The following is a 23416-nucleotide window of genomic DNA, read 5'->3' on the forward strand; positions in this document are numbered from 1 at the left end:
TGTAAAATTGGGAAACTTCTTTCTACTACTGCAGTCAAATTTTTACTAATAATTCTTCTTGAAAACTAGCTAGCCGGAGAATATTCATAGCTGGAACATACACCACTGGAGAAAAAAGTGAAAAGCCTGAGTGATATACTTTTTTTTTTTTTTGTCACAACGATTGAATTTCTATAACCTAATCTAGGGGGAGGAGGAGATGACTCGATGTGAGTACAGACTCCATCGATGAAGGTCAATTAAGATCACCACAAATTGTGGCAAATTTTGATGGGAGCCAAGGATTGAATCCTTGAACTCCCACCTTCCCAAGACTTAAGATGTCTTTGGATTACCAACAATCCAAGAGGCTGTTGGCAAAAAGCCTGAGTGATATACGATAATTACAAAATAAAAATACAAGAAGGGATAAAAATATGAGTATGCTGTCCAGGACGTAGGTTATCTTTTAGTTTATGTTTGTTGTATTATAGTCGGATTTTTTTTAAAAAAAGTATAGCATGTATATTTTTATAGACCATATATATTTGGGTTCCACTCATAATACAAAAGAAGAAAATCTCAAACTACAGATGAAAAAAAAATGAGAATCTTAAAAAACATTTACATGTACTAGAGGATGACAGATACCCACAATAAAATTTGTCATTATTATAGATTGGATTATGAAATGAAAAATCCATTTCAAATAACAAAAAAACCCAATGGGATTAATTTCCTACAGAACAAGTTTCAGCTAGATATTGTTTTACAGCTAAATAGAGGCTCAAACGCGTAAACCTTCCAGTTGCTAACTGAGGAGACTTCATCCTTGTATAAACAGTCTTCTGCATCCTCAACTCTGGATATTAGTACACCAAAGGAATAACTGCAAAAGCTGGAAATATTATTGCTAACCTACCCACGTTATCCTTAACAGCCCGCCTATTCTGAGACCCTTTGAAAAAGGAAATACTAGATATGTCTTTTGAGTCGAAATAATTCCTGACCCTTAAATCCAGTAGAAGTTGGCCTTCATATACAAATAACCAATGGTCAATCAATCTTGTGTCTACCTATAGATGCTGCCATATTGTTCTTGCTACCAATTTTCTTCCAGAGGGGGACGATGATTTTGTGTAATCAAGCACCAACATCGGCCAATACAGCCAAATCATGCTAGATTTCCATCACGATAAGTACAATAAAACTCACCATTTTGTTCACTGTAAAATACGCTTGAGATTGGTCGACCTTGTAAAACATAACCAACATCAACTTTTTGTGCACTCTTAGCCTTGATAACCCAATACAGTATTTAAATTTAATGGATTTAGATTTCAATATATTCATATGCATTTGATAACAAAAAATAGAACATCTTAATTAATTAAGTGATATTTAATTTTCTAAGCAAAACTTACTCTAAAAAATAAGTGATAACATATTCACTTATCAGTTAATACAAAACATGCTCAAATGTTAAGATTTTAATACCTAACAATTCACTACCTTAATAGATTCAAACTTTAGGTTTCAATTTTATCAAACACACCCTTAACTATGGATTTCCGTTCTGACTTATTCAGAAAATTTTTGAATAATTTATAGCAAATTTTGTAATGTGATGAACGTAAAAATAAAAGAATGGCGAAAAGGATAACAAAATGATAGTGAAATGTGTTTAATTATACAATATAAATATATTTTCAACAAATTCGCTATCCAAACATACTTTTATCCTCTAATAAGTTGGATGCCAGCTAAATGTACCAAACAAGAATAGAAAAAGTTCATCATATGACCAAAGAGAGACAAAACAAATGTGATAACCACTAAAAATAAAAGAATAAGATGGTCCAATGACCACGGAAAAAAAAAATGTAGAGCATTCAAGTGCTCTCTCTCTCTTCTACCTCTGTGTATATGTGTGTTACAGAAAAGAAAAAAAAATACTATGTGCAATCCAACAAAGAGTTCCAGTCATGTAGGTAAGAAAGAAGCATTTTTTCTTTTTAAAAATAAATCATGTAGGTAAAAGTAGTTCCATATTTTTGTGAAGTAATTAATTAATAAATAATCTAAAAGTCAAATTAGAGTTTTAAACTTAATTACAATCATTGTAATTAAAATGCTCTCTTTTAAAATTGGATTTCAATGGTCCGTGATATTGTGACCGAGTGACGATGGCTAATTTTCCCTGCATATTTTTTAAGCATGAGTGCTTGTTCTTGAACGCTGTACTAGCTGACTGGGGGCCTCAAGTATTTCCAAGAAATTACATATAACCCCCTGTGGTTTAGCAATGCTAGATGATCCCCTTAATGTTTTAAAATGATCATATAACTCCCCTATAATTTTATGTAAAGTGGGAAATGGACAGAATGCACAATTCATTTTAGCGATTATATGAGACACGCTTCAAAAATGCGTATCATAAAATCATAATCTATTTATCCCCTTATGAATAGTATAAATGTCCACTTTATCCCTTATAGGTTTACACTTATCCACATAATCCCTCTATAGTTTTATATACGGTGATTAAGTCTTCGTTTGATTTAGCATTTAAGTAAGGACACTACTGGTATTTCAACTAATGATGTTATATAGACTATTTTTTGTCAAATTTCCATTTTATATGAAAATATAAAAGGTAAAATGGATATTTTGAAATGTTAGAGAGGTTATGTGGTAATAAATGAAACCGCAAGGTGTTTATTTGTAATTTAGACATTTATATTTGAACGAGGGCATTGTGTACTAATATATTCAATGAGTTATTGCTAAAATCAGGTGGTGTAGATGAAGTTTTTTTTTATGCATAAGGGTACGTATTTTAAGAAATGCAGATTATGTGAAGCAACCAATAAGACATTATGAATTGAATAATGTCAGATTTAATTTAGAGTTTTGCAGATTCTGGGCATTGAGTGTATGTCTATTATTTTCAGTAGTAACCGCATGTAGTGATAAAATATAGGGATAATTTCAGATACCTACCCTGAGGTTTCTGACAGTCTCACTCCCCTCTCCTGTGGTTTCAAAATACCACTAACCTCCCCTAAAACTAAATAGGCAGTCTCAAAGTAGACCCAATTAAAAAATACAAACAATAAAAAAATGGGGAACTAGAGAGAGGAACAACTATATACCACAAATGCCCTTATTATCTTGCATTAATGAGCTAATCTCATATGAAGAAAAAGTAGGGAATTTAACAAGAATGAAACTTGAACGAGTGTAAGTGAAATTAAAGCATGAAAGAAGGTCTGAACCTCAGTAGAATGCAATGGAAGGCAACGGCTCTTTCTGGTAGTCATTTCTAATGTCCATATGCAACTGCCAGTTTAGAAGACTCTTTATGAGAGTAAAATAGCAAGAGATATAATTGAAGTGCTTGGTGTTGGATGAAAAACGCATGGACACGGGAGGAAGATGGGTTCCAGAAACGTATACAAACGAGATGATCTTAAAGGTCTTCACGTCATAACTATATATGACTAATTGGACTAGTTTAAGAAACAAGAAATGGTAATAACTCCAACCAAGTGCATGTTAGCCACAGCCCCTTGCTTTGTTTTTCCGCATTCTAATATCATGGTTCTTGGCAGACATGGGATGGATGATCCCTGCCATCAGGAAAGGGCCAGAGAAAGCACTACATAGCCACTCAAAAACTAATTACTAGTAATATATCAAGATACACAGGAGCAAGATTTCGAATTACTCTAACAAGACTACCAATTAAACTGGCAGTTAGGAGTTTTTCCATCAGGAGAGACAATCAGTCTAGAAGATAGACTACATTGCAATACACAGAGATATGCAAGCAAGAACATAGTACAATAATTAACTACTACATAGGAGGTGGTACCATTTCAGTTCAGAAATTTATTGCCTGGATGTCTAAGAGTAGAGTTAGTTGCAATGCTGCAGCAATCTTCTTGCTTGACAATACTGAAATTTCTCAGCACTTCCAAACTGAGGCTGACAAGAGCTCACGCCGCTGCCAAGACAACACTAATGATGCTTGGCACTTCTCTACGTGAAATCCTCGAACTTGGCTCCTCTTGACAACACACTCAGCTTGGGTTTCAGCAAAATTACTGATCGGCACTGATGAAAACGCCGCAGAAGCAAAGAGATTTGTCTAGGGCGGAATTTGGTTCGGTGATTGCAGTCTGCCAAACACAATGCTTTCAATTGTAGGCTGAATAAGGAACCTCTCAATCTTGTTAACAGCACCTGAAGCCATATTAGCAACATCAACTGAGTCCAGGAATACTTCATAGTACTGGAGAGCATTAAGCAAGTGATGGTACGGAGGAAGTTCAAACCTTTCACACCCATGATCCAACATTACCACAATTTTAGGTGAAAGCTGCTTGATAAAGCAGAGCAGTGAAGGCAGTATAGTGGGTCAACTAGAAACAAACCACAAAGGAAAGTTTACAGCAATCGTATCACTCTCAGATGACCTGAATGAAGATGCTGAATAACCACTTGGGTCAAAAGAGTCAAATTCACCACCTCAAGCTCGAATTTTATACCAAGATCATTAGCAAAATGTGTTAGACTTTCATGCATAAGGCTAATCTCAACCGAATGGTAGGTTGAAGGAGAAGCAAAGGCAGTAATCTTCAGAGAAGTTGTCCCTCTATTTTTCCTGGGAAGCTCTTGCATAAAAGAAGACCACTGAGCACCACAACCAATATCAAAGTCTATAATGTGAATATTTGCTGCATCATCAAGGGCTTCAAGAAGGGCCTGATTGCGGGTAAAATTCTTGAATTGGATAAGCGGTGAAACTTCAGAGAGCATTTTACAAGCCCCCATCTTGAAGGTGCCTTTAACAGCATTCATGATGATTATGCTGAACGAAATATTAGCAAACTTGTGAGGGTATTTAAGTCTTTTTGATGACGATAGTGTAAGAAATGGGATCTAAAATTCTGACAGGGGAGGTTAGTGGTATTTTTGAAACCACAGGGGAGGGGAGTGAGACTGTCAGAAACCTCAGGGGAGATATCTGAAATTATCCCTAAAATATACGTCACCCAAGAAAAGAAAGGGATTAACGATGGATTCGTGTCAAATAATTTCCTGATTGGCCACGTCAAAATGCAAAGCCAAAGCAGGAATTGTTTATCCATCATAAAATTTGTCAAAGTCAATTGCACTATGAAATGCAAAATCCATTAAAACAAAAACGGAAAACCAACAAGATCAATTTCCTATAGCACAAAGGTTCAATTAAACATTGTTAACAGAAAAGGAAAACCAATGGGATCAATCTCCTATAGCACAAGGAGGTTCAACTAGACATTGTTCACAGGTAAATAGAGGCCTATACCCATAAACCTTCAAGTTGCTAACCGAGGAGACTTGATACTTGCATAAACAATCTTCTGCATCCTCAACTCTGGATAGTAGCACAGAAGGAGAACAACTCGAAAGGCATGAAAGCATTACTGCAAAGTTACCCACATTATCCTTGACAGCCCACCTGTTCTGGGACCAGTCGAAATAGGAAATACTAAACATATATTTCCCATCCTTCAAATTTCTAACAAGGAAAACTAGTAGAAGCTGACCCTCGTATTGAAATAACCAATGCCTAATTGTAATTGATCCTGGGACTAACCCTTGATGCTTCCATGTTTTTGCTGCCAATTCTTTTAGAGTTCGACGGTTTTGTGTGATCACGTTCCAACGGCGGCCAACAATGGCAAATTTTGCTAGTTCTCCTCCGTCACAAACACAATAAAATTCTCCTTTTTGTTCACTATAAACCACACTTGAAATTGGTTCATCGTGTAGAATATAATCAACCTCAACTTTTTGTGTACACCAGTTATCCTTACCGAAAGAATATGTAGCAATGTAAGTGTCGCCAAGATGTCGATACGATATGAAAAATACACAATCTGGAGCAGTAGGGTTTGTGGAAAAAGTAGCAACATCAGAATGATGATCCATCAAAGTGGGGAGCCAGAAGTAATCATTGGAAATAGGACTGTAGACTAAAAATAAGGTCTCACATGGTACCTTAACCTTCCTAGCAAAAAGCAACCAGCCTTTTTTCGAAGCGCATAATTTTGCAGCGATGATAAAGTCGAATATCTTTGTCCGATTGGCAGTTTTAAGGTTGTATGATTCCCTGGAACAAGGGTCAAACAGCTTTGGTTGGACAAGGTATAGATCCCTCTCTAAGTAGAATATCCATGGTAGACTGCTTTTACGCCTAATTCCTTTACTTTTGTCCCACCAATCTTTGCAAACTGCACTCGAACGAACCAGGTCACCAAAGCTCAATTTCTCCCAGATTGTCCTGAAAAGATCCTCAGGAAGATCAGCCCAAGGCGCCATGATCAAGCTAGTCCTTAGTGTGTTTCTCTCCATCCCAATATCCCAATATATATGTTTGATGGACCTATTTCGAGTTCTTGGTACTCAAAAAAAAAAAAAGCCCTTGTCAGTCTTCACCTTAATATGGAAAACTAATATGAGTTTGGTTGGGAATGCAAGTCCAATCAGGGTAGTAAACAGGGAGATAGCGAAACACTGTTTAGCATTAATTTATCCTCAACTATGGGGCCCAAATAATTAAGCTCAATTCGTTCTTTCTTGTGTTTAGCAAGGAGCCAAGGACCAATCTGCCCTCGAGAATTGAACTGTGCGGCTATGCCCACAGCTCATTGTTCTGAATTTCGAAGCTCTAGCCTTGATAAAGAAATTTTGGTAAGATAATCGGTTTTTATGATGTTGTTGTTTGCTCTTGTATTTAGATTATACATTGTTTAAATGATTAAAAAAGATAAAATTCATAATCAACCAAAGAGTATCTTTCACTGATTCTAATTGTTACACATAATCACTTTCCATAATTAGATTTTACATATAATCACTTTTCATAATCAAATTCTGTAAAATCTAAAACAAATGGGAATAAAGCCTAACTTGCAAAATATTTGACATTTGAGGGGTATAACTTATACTAAAAACTTAATTTTCAAGGGGCGTCAAAAGTTAATTCACGAATTTTACAACTCAAATTCTCAGCAATGAAACCACCAGAATCTGCCGTTTCCGAGGAGAACCTTAGTAATAATACTCTAACTTCAATTGACACATATAATGCCAATCCTTTCCAACTACAACCTTAGGAATAATACCTTTCTTATTAATTCATCCGAATTCACCACTATATGCCTTCAATTTTTCACCAACGTTTCTTCAAAAGTAGCTAAAGAGCATTTATATTTGGATTATACACCACAGGCGTATGCCTAACTGATACTCAATGCTTGCAAAAAAAGAGAGAAGGGGGGGGGGGGGGGTTGGGTGGAGGAGGATAAAAAGCATAATTTTTTTTTTCATGAAACCATTTGTCTTTCATTACCACTTATTTACCTAAGAAAATCTCCAATAGCAATATAATAACGTGAAAGGAAGTTACTTATTTCCATTTTCTTGCTTCTTTTTATTTTTCTAGAATTACAACTGAAAAGTTATTCTTAAGAAGGGTGATTTTTCACCAAAAGTGTAACCAAATAGATAACTGTTTTCTTTAATACAAGACTTAGCAGTGCTGTGTTGCAAATGGGTTTTCAATTTATAATGTGTTGAACCAAGATTTTTTCCATACGACATGGTAGTAATACCTCAAATGTTCTCATCTAATTAGAGGGAAAAAAAATTAGAAATTTTGATTTTGTTACTTACTTCCCATAACTTTCAGGGAATACGTTCTTTGGAATTGATATCAGTATCATGTCAATTATTCTATAGGATATGTGAGAAAAATCTATTTTATTGTTCCTTCCCGACCGACAATTAATTTTGTTGAAGAGGCCCGATCGATTATGATGGCTTCTCTTTTCTTTCTCACTATTACGAATTTATTTCTCACTAGCTCTTGATTCTTCCATTTTTTGTATGGTTGGAACAGTTTTGCCAATTTTTGAGAACCAAGCGAAACAAAAGCATCTCGTAAAACTTATCGAGTCACTAGCGATAAAAATTACTAGCTTAAATATAACATTTTCCGAAGCATAATAATGTTTCTAAGAACATTGGAAACAAGAAGTACGATATAGTACAAGAAGTTGGAAAGAGAAATATTTGGGATGAGATTAAAACAGACCACCAATTTTGTAAGGAATCCTAGAGATAAAGCAACAGAAAATTAAAATTTTTGATTCCTCAGAAAACCTTTAGCCATGATAAAACATATGCAACTAAAAGGGTTTTTAAGTGTATTACCTCAATCAATGAAGAAACACACGAGCGTTTGATGCAGAGAGATGCGAGAGATCCGTGTAGCCACTCAAATGTTCAGCCTCTAACAGTGATCCACACGAACTTTTAGCCAAAACTTCCAAACCCGAATAAGCTTAATCTAGATTAGTGCTAGTTATTGCCAAGATACCTCTCACAAATTGGTTGAGAAAACCCTAGTTTTTCACCATGAAAAACTTGCCCTAACAAAAAAATTAAGAGATGCGATATTTTTCTTATTTTTTTGGACGAATTTTAGGTATTTTTTCTCTCAAGATTTTTCTCAAAAATCTCACAAGATAATTTGGGTATCCATTAGTCTTGCAAGTAAAAGTTTAGTGAGTATTTATAAATAAATAAGTTATCCATATCCTTATTGGAAACCTGAAACCAGTTTCTAATAGAATTCAACTTCCTTATTCTAATACAACACCTGTATTTGGAAGATTTAAATTTATTTGCAAATTAAACTATCCAATACAAATTAAACTACAAGTTATAATACTTATCCTTCAAGTCCCTACTTGAAATTTATTTAATCCAATTAAATAAGTTCTTAATGTGTGTGGCCCATTAGATTCCCAAATACATTGATAATAAGAACTAATCATAGTTTCTAATTAATAAGAACTAGATAAATTAAAAGAATTTATCGTTGATTTAACTTATCAATCAACTCATTCTTACATATCAAAATTGGCATCTAGTAATGTATCATGACCACCCAAGTAATGAGAAAGTCAAGTGGATGACTTCACCTTTCAATGAACATATATCATACAATTAATATCCTTTTATCACACTTATCTCACATTAATCATGGAATAAGTCATGTCAATTTCACTATATGATTACTGTTTTTTTTCGTGTACCAAAATATAACTTCCAAAAGAACTAGCACATAGAAACATCTTTCTAACATTTATTCACTTAGTACTAAGATTTCTTGACTTATATTTCTACAAATGCTCGTAAATGAGATAACTCCTCTTTCACAAGAGGTGGTAAATTATTAAAGATTATTCACTACCTTTCCGTATTTCAAGTATATACCCATATGTTAATTTTTTGAGCATTCCCTTTATGGGAGCAAACAAATAACACAAAGTATAACAATCTATACTCAAAGTACCATGATAATTCTAAATCAAAGAATCATGATAAGGTGTTAATTGTTAGTAATTTTATTATTAATTTTTCCCTGTTTCCATGCCAAATATTATTTTAATTGTCAACATATACTTATATTTGGCATCTGGACTCAATTTCAGGAAGTGGAGCAGAAAAGAGAGATTTTCTTACAACAAATACTCCACACGTGGGAAGTTTCTAAAGAACATACAAGCTAGGTTCCACGGGTGTATTTGTGCTGGAATTGATGATTATAGTGGACTCCTCCGTTTTGATAATTGCAGAGGAATTGATGATTGTGCTGGAATTAATTGGAATGATGTTTTCTTTCATTATCTAACGGGGACCACGTAGAAAGTCTGTCCTTATGGTGGGAGATGTACTCATTAGCCAAGATGTTGGCTTTGATGATTGTAGTTTTTCCAATTGCTCCCTACGTAGAGTAGTGGGCTCAAGGAGAAAAGACTATGAAAAAGCTATGAAGACTAAGACTTGCCTTATATATATCGAACGATGGCAGAAGACAATAGGCTAGTGAGTTGTAGTTTTCTTTCAAAATTAAGCTCCGTAGGAGGATAGAGGAGTTTGTAGTTTTTCTCTCCGAGGGATGTTCCAGAGGAGAGAATAGGGAGTTGTTTTGGTTTGTTGAATTCTATTGTGCAATTTTCTTATTTTCTTCTGAGAGCTTTGTTATTCACTCTCTCAATTATCGAAGAAAGATGATGTCTTTAAATTCAATTGAATTGTGTGAAGATTTTCGTATGAGGCGTGGCTAATTTTCTCATCTAGTCAAGGATCAACGCGAAAACTCAGTCCCAAATATCTGTGAGATCTAATTAATTTTACGTGTTCCTTAATTTGTTAATATTTGCATGTTTTCTATTTTAATTTCCATGGGATTATTTTGTTAATTGGATATCAAGGGCCCGATGTGCAATTTGACTTATTAATCTCTTGTCAAATTAATCAATTAAATCCGTAATTGTTTAGTTGGTTAATATTAGTGACAACTAGTATTTTCACATACTAGGGGGACATACAATCTGATTTAAATAACCCTTGTAGCGTGTTATTAATTTGGGTTAGGCTTTTCTAGTTTTTAATGCAATTAGGAAATTAATTCCTACGGTCGTACCTAGGAGTATTTCCTGGTTAGAGGTAATCAACGGTCGTACCTTGGTTATCAATAAATTAAGGAAAAACTGGTCGTTAGAGTTTATCGGCGACTATAACTAGCCTATTAATTAAATTAAGTGAACCTTCTTTGCATCAATGATCAGATGAATGAACTGTGTCTGCGTAGTTGTATCCTTGGCTAGAATTTATTTATCATTTATTTAATTGCTATTTACAATTGTATAAATTGTTTAATTATTTTTAGTTTATTTCTGATAAAAATCCCCCGTGTCCCGAACTTGTAAAGAATCGAATTTTTCCCAGTCCCTGTGGATTCGACCCTACTCACTACTATACACAGAAAATTTATTTTTCTCGAGTAGGTATTTATTATTGCACAGGCTCGACACCTGTCAATTTTTGGCGCCGTTGCCGGGGACTGGCGTTAATCATTTGTTTCTTTTTAAGTTCATTTTTTTCTGGTATTTTTCTAGTTTATGCCTCGCTCTTCTCGTACAGGCGAATTAATTTTCGACCCTGAAGTAGAGAAGACCGCGCGTAGAACGAGAAAAGAAACCAGGCGGCTCAGGGAGGAGCAATACGATATTGCTCCTCAGGAACTTGATCCAGAGGTTGAGCCGACAAATTTGTCTGGTGACAATTCAAGTGATTCAGACCAAGAGGAAGTCACTATGGCAAATGCACGAACACTAAGGGAGTTGGCTGCTCCTGATTTAAATCAGCAGCCCTTGTGCATTACTTTTCCACATTTAAATGATGACACTCCCTTTGAACTAAAATCTGGTCTAATTCATCTCTTGCCATCTTTCCATGGTCTATCAGGTGAGGAGCCCTACAAGCACTTGCAAGAGTTCGACGTCGTTTGCAACAGTATGAAGCCTCCGGGAATTACAGAAGAGCAAATAAAGATGAGGGCTTTCCCCTTCTCTTTGAAGGACTCTGCAAAAGACTGGCTCTACTACCTACCGCCTGGTAGTATCACCACGTGGGATCAATTGAAGAAAAAATTTCTGGACAAGTACTTTCCGGCGTCTCGAGCTGCGAGCCTGAGGAAAGAGATATGTGGTATCAAACAACACCCTAGCGAATCTCTCTATAAGTACTGGGAGAGATTTAAGAAACTGTGCACCAAATGCCCTCAGCATCAGATAAGTGAGCAACTGCTCATTCAATATTTCTATGAGGGGTTGCTTTTCAGGGACAGAAGCATAATCGATGCTGCAAGTGGAGGGGCGTTGGTGAACAAAACCCCTCGAGGAGCATGGGAGTTGATTGAAGGGATGGCTGAGAACTCACAGCAGTTTGGTTCAAGAGAGGACATCCCGACGCGTAAGGTGAATGAGGTGGAAACGTCCTCTATCCAACAGCAGATCTCCGAATTAACATCTTTCGTAAGACAATTAGCTGTAGGGAGTGCTTCACAAGTCAAAGTGTGTGGGGTGTGCACTGCCGTAGGTCATCCTACGGAAATGTGTCCACTGGTTCAAGAAGAAACTGCAGAACAGGTGAACATGGCTGGCCACGCGCCCGCGCCAAGAAAGCAGTACGACCCATACTCAAACACCTACAATCCTGGTTGGAGGGATCACCCCAACCTTAGCTATGGAGGAAATAGGCAGTCTAACTTTGTGCCAAATAGACAGCAAGGACACCAACAGCAGTACCATCCTCGCCCACCACCACCACTCCCTTCAAACTCAAGTCCGTCCATGGAAGAGATGATGAAGCAATTACTTGCTAATCAACAAAAGACGGATTCAGACCTGCAAAGCATGAGAAATCAACTGGGACAGGTGCAATCATTGCAAAATCAAATGAATCAAATGGCTATAACAATCAACCGTTTGGAGTCCCAAGTTCAAGGAAAATTGCCATCTCAACCTGAGGCAAATCCAAAGAATGTAAGTGCAATGACTTTAAGGAGTGGCAAGGAAGTTCAAGGACCCGAACCGGTGATTCCTAAAGACAAGGACGAGGAACGGATTGAGAAAGAATTGGAAGAGGAGGGCACAGACAACAAAAATGCAAAGGTACCCTCGAACCCAATTCCTACAGCTAAAACTAATCCACCTCCCTTTCCTAGCAGGTTAGAAAAACCAAAGAAGCAAGACAAGGAAAAAGAGGTCCTGGAGATTTTTCGCAAGGTGGAGATCAACATACCCCTACTGGATGCGATTAAACAAGTACCCAGGTACGCAAAATTTTTGAGGGACCTGTGTGCCAACCGCAAGCGGTTGAAGGGGGATGAACGAGTTATAGTTGGGGAGAATGTTTCAGCAATTCTACAAAGAAAGCTTCCACCGAAATGCGGAGATCCAGGTATGTTTACTATTCCTTGTAGGATAGGTAATACTTTGATTGGGAAGGCCATGTTAGACCTGGGAGCCTCAATTAATGTCATGCCAAAGTCCATTTATGCCTCCTTAAACTTAGGCCCTTTGAAAGAGACTGGGATAATAATTCAATTAGCTGACAGGACCAATGCATACCCTGACGGGTTGATTGAAGATGTTTTGGTAAAAATTAATGAATTGGTTTTTCCAGCTGATTTTTATGTGCTCGACATGGAGGATGAACACTCCCGTGATCCGTCACCTGTGTTGTTAGGTAGACCCTTTTTAAGTACAGCCCGAACCAAAATTGATGTTAATAAGGGTACTTTGTCTATGGAATTTGATGGTGAGATTGTTCACTTTAACATCTTTGAGACCATGAAATATCCATCCGATTCAAATATTGGCTCTGTTTTCTCGATAAATGTTATTGACCCTGCTATACAGGAGGTTTTTGAAATTGAAGGCAGGGATGAACTAGAGGTCGTCCTGACCAGGCACTTTGAGTCCGAAACAACCTCTAGGGTAGAGTTGAGTGAAGAGCTTAAATGCGTGATTGGATCGTTGCAAACGTTACCAACCACGAAGACAAGGTATGATCTTGCACCGATTTTCATACCCGAACCTCACCAAAGGTTACTTCCATCTGTGGTGCAGGCACCTGTCTTGGAACTAAAACCACTGCCGAAACACCTAAAGTATGTATACTTAGGTGAAGGGGAGACACTTCCAGTGATCATCTCCGCGGGTTTATCAAAGGTTCAAGAAGAGAAACTACTTCGAGTTCTTAGGGAACATAAGCAGGCGATAGGATGGACCATCGCCGACATCAAGGGAATTAGCCCTGCGGTGTGTATGCACCGAATTCGACTCGAGGAGAATGCTAAACCCGTACGGCAAGCTCAACGGAGATTAAATCCTCTCATGATGGAGGTCGTAAAGAAAGAGATTTTAAAACTGCTGGACGTTGGAATTATATTTGCAATATCAGATAGCCCGTGGGTAAGTCCAGTACAGGTGGTCCCGAAGAAGGCAGGGGTGACAGTGGAATCAAACCAAGAGGGTGAGCTCGTACCAATTCGAAAGCCCACCGGATGGCGACAGTGTATCGATTACCGAAAGCTAAATGCCGTCACGAAAAAGGACCATTTTCCCCTCCCTTTCATTGACCAGATGGTGGAGCGATTAGCATGTCGAGCTTACTATTGTTTTTTGGATGGATTTTCAGGTTATTTTCAAATTGCCATCGCACCCGAGGACCAAGAGAAGACTACTTTCACCTGCCCATTTGGAACATTTGCATACCGAAGGATGCCATTTGGATTGTGTAATGCACCTGCTACCTTTCAAAGATGCATGGTAAGTATCTTTTCAGAATATGTTGAGAAGATTATTGAGGTTTTCATGGACGATTTTAGTGTATATGGTGAAAGTTTTGAAAACTGTCTAGATAACCTGAAATTGATCTTAGTAAGGTGTATAGAAACTAATCTCGTGCTTAATTGGGAAAAATGTCATTTTATGGTTGAACACGGGATAGTTTTGGGTCATGTTGTATCATCTACAGGTATTGAGGTTGATAAGGCAAAAATAGATGTTATATCTACTTTACCTTACCCAGCGAGTGTGCGGGAAGTTCGTTCTTTCTTGGGTCACGCAGGTTTCTATAGAAGATTCATCAAGGATTTCTCGAAAATTGGAGCACCCTTGTTCCAACTTTTGCAAAAAGATGTATCCTTCGAATTTGATGAAGCATGTAAGGGGGCATTCAATAAGTTAAAGGAGTTATTGATCACCTCACCTATTATCCAACCCCCTGACTGGAACCTCCCATTCGAGATCATGTGCGACGCCAGTGACTATGCAGTTGGTGCGGTATTGGGTCAAAGAGTAGGAAAAGCAGCTCATGCTATTTACTACGCATCTCGAGCCTTGAACGGAGCTCAATTGAACTATTCAACCACCGAAAAGGAGCTTTTAGCGGTTGTTTTTGCCTTAGAAAAATTTCGGTCTTATTTACTTGGTGCTAAAGTTATTATTTTTTCTGATCATGCAGCTTTACGGTATTTATTGACCAAGAAAGAGGCAAAACCGCGATTGATACGGTGGATATTGTTGTTACAAGAATTCAACCTGGAGATCCGAGATAAGAAAGGGGCGGAGAATCTGGTAGCAGATCACTTGAGTCGAGTACAAGTCGTCGAAGATGACATCCCATTGAGAGAAGCATTCCCCGAGGAGCATTTATTTTCTATTAACTCATCTTTGCCTTGGTATGCAGATATTGTTAATTTTCTAGTCACTGACAAATTTCCTACAGGATGGCCTAAGGCAAAGAGAGACAAGTTGAGGAGCGATGCAAAGTTCTACATTTGGGATGATCCTTACCTCTGGAAGCGGGGTGCTGATCAAATCATCCGTAGATGTGTAAGTGAAGTTGAATTTCAATCTATTCTAGCCTATTGTCACTCTTTTGCATGTGGAGGTCACTTTGGACCGAAGAGAACGGCTCGTAAGGTGCTAGAGAGTGGATTCTATTGGCCAACTCTATTCAAGGATGCCTACTCATTTTGTAAGTCATGTGATAAGTGTCAAAGAGTGGGTAATATCTCTCGTAGGGATCAAATGACTCAAACCCCAATGATTTTTGTTGAAATTTTTGACGTTTGGGGCATTGATTTTATGGGTCCTTTTCCTTCGTCCTTTGGTTTTTTGTATATATTGCTTGCTGTAGATTATGTTTCGAAGTGGGTAGAAGCAAAGGCTACCCGCACTAATGATTCCAAAGTGGTTGCAGAATTCGTTAAGTCTAATATTTTTGTTCGCTTTGGGATGCCGCGAGCAATTGTAAGTGATCGGGGTACTCATTTCTGCAACAAAACGATCGCTGCAATTTTTAGGAGATATGGTGTCTTGCACAAAGTTTCTACATCCTACCATCCTCAAACAAATGGTCAGGCGGAAGCATCGAACCGAGAGATCAAATCAATTCTAGAAAAGATGGTCCGACCCGATAGGAAGGATTGGAGTGTGAGACTAGATGATGCACTATGGGCATATAGGACGGCATATAAAACACCCATTGGCATGTCCCCTTACCGATTGGTATTTGGAAAGCCATGTCATCTCCCGGTCGAGTTTGAGCATAGAGCATTTTGGGCGGTCAAACAATGCAACATGGATATCGAGGAAGGCGGAATTCAAAGAAAGTTACAATTACTAGAGTTGGAAGAAATCCGAAATGAAGCATACGAGAATGCAGTGATCTATAAGGAGAAGAATCGGATCTTTCATGACCAACAGATCTCTAGGAAGACATTCGTCTGCGGGCAAAAAGTTTTACTATACCACTCCAAATTGAAACTATTTCCAGGTAAATTACGTTCTCGTTGGATTGGCCCTTTTGTTGTGACTAATGTCTTTCATTATGGTGCAGTAGAGATCCAAAGTTTGAAGACGGAGAAGAAATTTGTGGTGAATGGTCACCGTCTCAAGCCGTATTATGAAGGATTTCCAGTTGAGCGGGTAGAGATGATGCATTTGGAGGACCCAATTTGCTTAGTTTAAGCAAATTACGGGTTATGTCTAGCCAAAGACACTAAAGAAAGGCGCTAGTTTGGGAGGCAACCCGAATATTAGTCTTGTTATTTTTAGTTGTCTTGTTATTTCTAGTTGTTCTTCTTTTGCACCAAGTCATTTACTCGTTGGGTAGTATCTGTATTAATATTTCTTTCACTGCAATCAGGAAGTGAAATCTTGGCGTGCCCGCGCGGTGTTTGAGTTTTCTGAGACCAGAGGACGAAAACCAATCTTGGCGTGCCCGCGCGGTGTTTGAGTTTTCTGAGACCAGAGGACGAAGACTAATCTTGGCGTGCCCACGCGGTGTTGGACGACCCAAACCATGTTTTTGCAATACAAAAAAAAAAAAAAATATAAAAAAAAAAAAAAAAAAAAAATTTTCCTCTTCTCTTTTCTTTTTCTTCTTTCTTTCTTTCTTTCTTTTTCTTTCTTCTTCGGCTGCGAACCTCACCCCACCGCCGCCCACCCCAGCTCTAACCGCCGCCCACCCAGCTCTTCTCGCCGCTGCCTCGGCTCTCCTCGTCAAGGGTGACCACCAGCTCATCTGACCTCCTTCACCCTTGCCATAGCCACCGCCTCCAAGATCCGCCTGAAGCCCCGAAAGCCGCGCACCACCAGATCCAGCTGCCGCAAACTCTTCTCTCCCATAGCCACCACCTTCATCGCACCACTGGCTTCGTATGCACGCGCCTGCCTCAATCTTTTTCTATTATTATTTTTTATTTTCTTATTTTATTATTGCAGTATGTTTTTATTATTTTTATTACAATACGTTTTTGAAAATTTTGCGTGTTTGGACTACCTGACATTTCTATTCCTCCTTAGTTGGGTACTTCTGTGTTACTTTGCTTGTTTCTTTTTACTTTGCTTGATTTTTATTTATTTAGTAGATTGACTTGTGGTTAGTCGTGTGATTTTTAGAATTGAATGTCCAATCGTTAATCATTATATATATATATTTTAGGTCGAATTGTGTTTAATCTGCTGTACTTTGTGTTTAACTGTGGGTAATTTGCTACAGTTGTTTGTTCAATTGGGAGGTGCCTTTAACACTTATATTTACTTATTGAAGTAGATTGCCTTCAACTGCCTTATATGAGAACTTTTTTTTTTTTTTTTTTCTTTCTGTTTGCATTTCAATTACTACATTGATTGGGGTGATTATGAGGTGCATTATTATTACATTTGGCTAAGTTTGGAACCACGAGTGTTTATTGATTGCATTTGTTATAAGTGTTGGGATATCTGTATAACTTGTGAGTGAATGCAGTGTGCATTTTGTTCATTGAATTGATTTTTCATTTGTTAGTGCTTTGAATTTCTTGTTTCCATTATTCGTTAGCAACTGTTGTCTATTGTGGTACGGAATGCAATTTGGAAAGAATGGTGAAACCACGATCCCGACCCTTTGACCTCCGCTCCGCCTCCTCCAACTACAGGTGCTAATAGCTGGCGCCAGCTTCAGGGGAGTTTCGTTGTCCATCTTCTTATTTTTACTAATTAATTATCACATTGAGGGCAATGTGTACTTTAAGTGTGGGGGGATTTGGATTTGATTGGAGTTTCTTTAAATTGTTGCTTTTCTTATTGTCGTCTTGATGAATAAATGTGGCAACTCACTCTTCTATTGCTGGTTGTGATTTATCCTATGAATTTTGTTTAGATGGCAAGTAAAAGCATATTATCTTGGTGAATATTATGAGTTTAATGACTTGGTGCAAATTGTGGTTAAATTGTTTAGGCAATATAAATATTTTACTAGCAATTGTTGAGTGAATTGGGCAATTGTTGATCTTAGTTCTCCATATTAGGAGATGACGTGGGTCATGATCTTTAATTATATGGTATTCTGATGCTTTAATTATGGTTAATAAATGACTCTACTCCGCTAGTGCCGTCACCCAGTAACCGGGAGTCTTCACCACAAGTGTCGACTCTCGCGTCAAAAAGTGGCGATATCTATGAGTAGTTAGTCCTGAAGCTGTGAAAAGTTGAGTAACTGGGCTCTTTCATCTAAAAATGTCAGAATTCACGTCAAAAGACTTGAATAGCTTGGGACTGAGCATTTTGTGAAAAAAAAAAAAAGAAAAGAAAAGAAAAGAAAAGAAAATAATAAGTAAGCTTATGATCATGTTGGCCTGCCGATCCTTGTTCTTCAATGTTGAGATTTTGATTTTCAGTTGACCCAATTGCTAACTTTTGCTAGTTTAATATTTTGATTTCTTAGACGAGTTAGCTACGAATTGGACGAGTCTATGATTTCAGGAGCTAACCGGGAGAAATATGTCTTGACACTTAGCCACTAAAACTTGATTTTGGGATAAGCGTAGCTTGGCAGTAAATGAAATGAGAGTTAGCCATTGTTGAATTTAGTTGTTCCCATGCTTGAGGACAAGCATGATTTAAGTGTGGGGGAAATTGATAAGGTGTTAATTGTTAGTAATTTTATTATTAATTTTTCCCTGTTTCCATGCCAAATATTATTTTAATTGTCAACATATACTTATATTTGGCATCTGGACTCAATTTCAGGAAGTGGAGCAGAAAAGAGAGATTTTCTTACAACAAATACTCCACACGTGGGAAGTTTCTAAAGAACATACAAGCTAGGTTCCACGGGTGTATTTGTGCTGGAATTGATGATTATAGTGGACTCCTCCGTTTTGATAATTGCAGAGGAATTGATGATTGTGCTGGAATTAATTGGAATGATGTTTTCTTTCATTATCTAACGGGGACCACGTAGAAAGTCTGTCCTTATGGTGGGAGATGTACTCATTAGCCAAGATGTTGGCTTTGATGATTGTAGTTTTTCCAATTGCTCCCTACGTAGAGTAGTGGGCTCAAGGAGAAAAGACTATGAAAAAGCTATGAAGACTAAGACTTGCCTTATATATATCGAACGATGGCAGAAGACAAGAGGCTAGTGAGTTGTAGTTTTCTTTCAAAATTAAGCTCCGTAGGAGGATAGAGGAGTTTGTAGTTTTTCTCTCCGAGGGATGTTCCAGAGGAGAGAATAGGGAGTTGTTTTGGTTTGTTGAATTCTATTGTGCAATTTTCTTATTTTCTTCTGAGAGCTTTGTTATTCACTCTCTCAATTATCGAAGAAAGATGTTGTCTTTAAATTCAATTGAATTGTGTGAAGATTTTCGTATGAGGCGTGGCTAATTTTCTCATCTAGTCAAGGATCAACGCGAAGACTCAGTCCCAAATATCTGTGAGATCTAATTAATTTTACGTGTTCCTTAATTTGTTAATATTTGCATGTTTTCTATTTTAATTTCCATGGGATTATTTTGTTAATTGGATATCAAGGGCCCGATGTGCAATTTGACTTATTAATCTCTTGTCAAATTAATCAATTAAATCCGTAATTGTTTAGTTGGTTAATATTAGTGACAACTAGTATTTTCACATACTAGGGGGACATACAATCTGATTTAAATAACCCTTGTAGCGTGTTATTAATTTGGGTTAGGCTTTTCTAGTTTTTAATGCAATTAGGAAATTAATTCCTACGGTCGTACCTAGGAGTATTTCCTGGTTAGAGGTAATCAACGGTCGTACCTTGGTTATCAATAAATTAAGGAAAAACTGGTCGTTAGAGTTTATCGGCGACTATAACTAGCCTATTAATTAAATTAAGTGAACCTTCTTTGCATCAATGATCAGATGAATGAACTGTGTCTGCGTAGTTGTATCCTTGGCTAGAATTTATTTATCATTTATTTAATTGCTATTTACAATTGTATAAATTGTTTAATTATTTTTAGTTTATTTCTGATAAAAATCCCCCGTGTCCCGAACTTGTAAAGAATCGAATTTTTCCCAGTCCCTGTGGATTCGACCCTACTCACTACTATACACAGAAAATTTATTTTTCTCGAGTAGGTATTTATTATTGCACAGGCTCGACACCTGTCAAATCACTTATATAAAACGTCATTTAGAGATTAATTCTTTTGGCACAAAAGAAATCTCTATGCGGATCAATATAGTGAACTTAATTATGCTATCAAGCACTCATATACGTACTAATTTAGTGTCTCACACACTATAGTAGATGAGCTTTACTACTTCTCTAATAGATGCGACATAGTATATGCTAGTTTAACTATATTAACAATGTTTCAATCTTGTTAATACTTTGACTAGAGATATTTAAAAATAAATTTTATATTTAATCAAATGAACCTCATCATCACAACATTTATGATTTTATTGATCAAGTTTATTCTAGGAAATCTATCATACAAATATAAATATACAAGCAATCAATATGATAAAGATGTTATTTATTAATGCATAAATAGTTCAAATACATATAAAATTCCTAAAAGTGATTGTCTTTAGAGCATACATAATTTCAAATTCATGGGTCCTTACCACATAATCATTTTCAGTTGATTAGGGAGCAATCTAATTACAGAAGGATTCTTATTTAATCACATTTGACTTGGGACAAACGCAATATGGTGCAAAACGTTTGGCATCGCAACCCTTCATTAGTTTACGGTTATGAGAAGGGATGCCATGAAGAAGAGGCTCGAGAGTTGGTGTTGCACGGTCGACATCTGCAGCCGCCAACTGGGTAAAGGAACCTGGAACTGAATCATCATCTGCCACTACTTCTAAATGAAGGTGGACACTTAGGTTCCGTTTGATAAAACTGAATCTGAATACTGAAATAATTAATTTGCTGAATTTTAAGCACTGAAAAAAATATATGAATGTCTGAATGTTAATGCTAAACCTATTTATGCTGTTTGATAAATATTTATAGCTGAATGCTTAATAAGTTTAATTTGACAATTTTGCCCTTATATCCTTTCATTCAAAAAAGAAATAGAATCTATGATTTAATTAGTTTAAAATTGTTAGGTATGAAAATGACAATATTTATTTTTAAATCAAATTAATATAAAAGATGAAATATATTATATGAGGAGTATGGAGAAGATGTGAAAGTCATTAAAAAGGGAGAAAAGAGAAACTAAAAATCGTTAGATAGAGGATACTATGTTTTTTAATTAGATAAGAATTTTGAACATAATTAACAAACAATGGTAGATTTGGTAGATAAGATAAGGTAGTTGAAGTAATTCTATTGATTCTTATCAGAATTAAGCATTCAGTTAGGATTCTTGTGCTGAAAAAAATACACACAGGTTCAGCACTGCTTAACAAGTTCAGCATATAGATTTTCATTTATCAAATACTCAAAACATCTGAATGTCTGAAAAAATTCAGATTCAGCACTTTTTTATGTTATCAAATAGACCCTTAGTGCTAACATGCCTGTTATTGCAACTATTAGCAACCCAATCTTGGCCATTGCAAAACTTAATTAAATTAAATTAAATTACTACTATTAGATAGGCCTATTCTGAACAATGAAGTATATATACATACATATATATATATATATATATATATAGGTTTGTCTTCAGATGTAGTTTAGATGTTAAGATGTACTTTAGATGTTAGATTTTTAGAAATATTAGATTAATTATGGAAAGCATATATATGCAAGGGGACTAATTAGTGAAATTGTATAAATATAAGAGAAAGTAGTAATTATTAGCATGTGTATATATATGGTAGGTTGGCTGGTTGAGTGGAATGTAGGTGTGTTAACGAATGCCTTATAGGCACCTGTTAGAAGAATCCTATAAAAATATATATATATGTGTGTGCGTGTGTGTGTATGTATGTATAATGTATTTATGTATATATGTATGTATGTATGTTTGTATGTATGCATGTATGTATATGTATATATAGAATTTTAGAAACAAAGTTGTTTGAATATGATTCACAAAATAGTTTAAAAAGCTATACATAACTCCCTCATAATTTGGATTAAAGTGTCAAAATTACATAATTTGCATTTCATAACGGAGTCAATTAAAATATCAAAAGTACCCCTTTGTGAAGTTGGAAATTATTAATTAACCACAAGGGGTTATGTATATATTTTGAAAACTATAAGGGGGTTATGTAGTAAAGTACTAAACCATAAGGGAGTTATGTAGTAAAATATAAAATCACAAGGGGTTATAGTGTCATGTAAATTAAGTTTATATATGTTGGTCACTTCAATCATTTTAATTTTTAAACAAGGATATTCTCGATATTTAATTTGGATTCCATTGTGGATGATCATTTCCATTGCATTAACACTTTAATTCAAATTATAAGGGGATTGTGTATAGATTTTGAAACTATAGGACGGTTATATAGAAAATCGCTAAACCACGGGAGGTAAAGTGTATTTTACCCTAAAGAAATATGAAATATGGCTATATGCACTTGTTATAGTGGGTTACCTGCGGTGCACTTGTTATGCAGCTAACGTAGCAATATGAAAAGATATACAGTATGTGGTACATATGGATTGAAATATTATGAAAATTTGTCAATTGATTATTTGCAAGTATCGACACCTAAATGCAGACGATCATATGCTCATTTTCTCATAGGTAAATTTTGCATGTGTCAAAACACATAATGGATTCCACGTTATTTATTTCTTTGATCTTGCTATTCTTTATGTGTTAACTACTACGAATATTAAATGCGTTCTTGCTTCACAGGTCATATAGTTTTTTTTCAGCTCTCCAGAGCTAGAAAATCCTGGGACAGAATGGAAAATCTGGGTTCTATAGCGATGATTTGCAATGCGACTATTCGTTTCTCCTGAAGCAAGGACAAGAAAGAATCAAAGCATAGTGCATCGCTTGGAGTCCATGACATATCTGCAAGACTGCAACAATATAGATCAACAATTGCAGATTCAAGGAGGTTCACTTTAGTTGGCAAAAATACGCTAGAAGCATATTTGCCTGGAATGGGACTTGAATATCTAATTTCCGGCAAGTCCGAATGAAGCATATTTATCGGAAAGCAAAAAATATTGCAGACACGCTTGCAAGGATTGGTGGAAAAAGCTTTTGTCATACTTTTCAACTTTT

At 36.4% G+C, this 23416-nt stretch overlaps 1 protein-coding gene and 1 non-coding gene across 2 annotated transcripts; both read right to left on the reverse strand.

Moving 5' to 3' along the window:
• Nucleotides 1–5271: 5271 nt before the first annotated feature.
• Nucleotides 5272–6351, reverse strand: LOC113729399 (F-box/kelch-repeat protein At1g57790-like). The gene has a single exon (XM_027253699.1). The coding sequence runs from the start codon at nucleotides 6349–6351 to the stop codon at nucleotides 5272–5274; it is 1080 nt and encodes a 359-aa protein (XP_027109500.1).
• A 5222-nt stretch (nucleotides 6352–11573) lies between these two features.
• Nucleotides 11574–11680, reverse strand: LOC113733605 (small nucleolar RNA R71). The gene has a single exon (XR_003459108.2). It is a non-coding gene; the product is annotated as a small nucleolar RNA R71 (small nucleolar RNA).
• Between the last annotated feature and the right edge of the window lie 11736 nt (nucleotides 11681–23416).

This window comes from Coffea arabica, chromosome 2e (genome assembly GCF_036785885.1).
Source record: "Coffea arabica cultivar ET-39 chromosome 2e, Coffea Arabica ET-39 HiFi, whole genome shotgun sequence".
NCBI classification, from domain to species: Eukaryota; Viridiplantae; Streptophyta; class Magnoliopsida; order Gentianales; family Rubiaceae; genus Coffea; species Coffea arabica.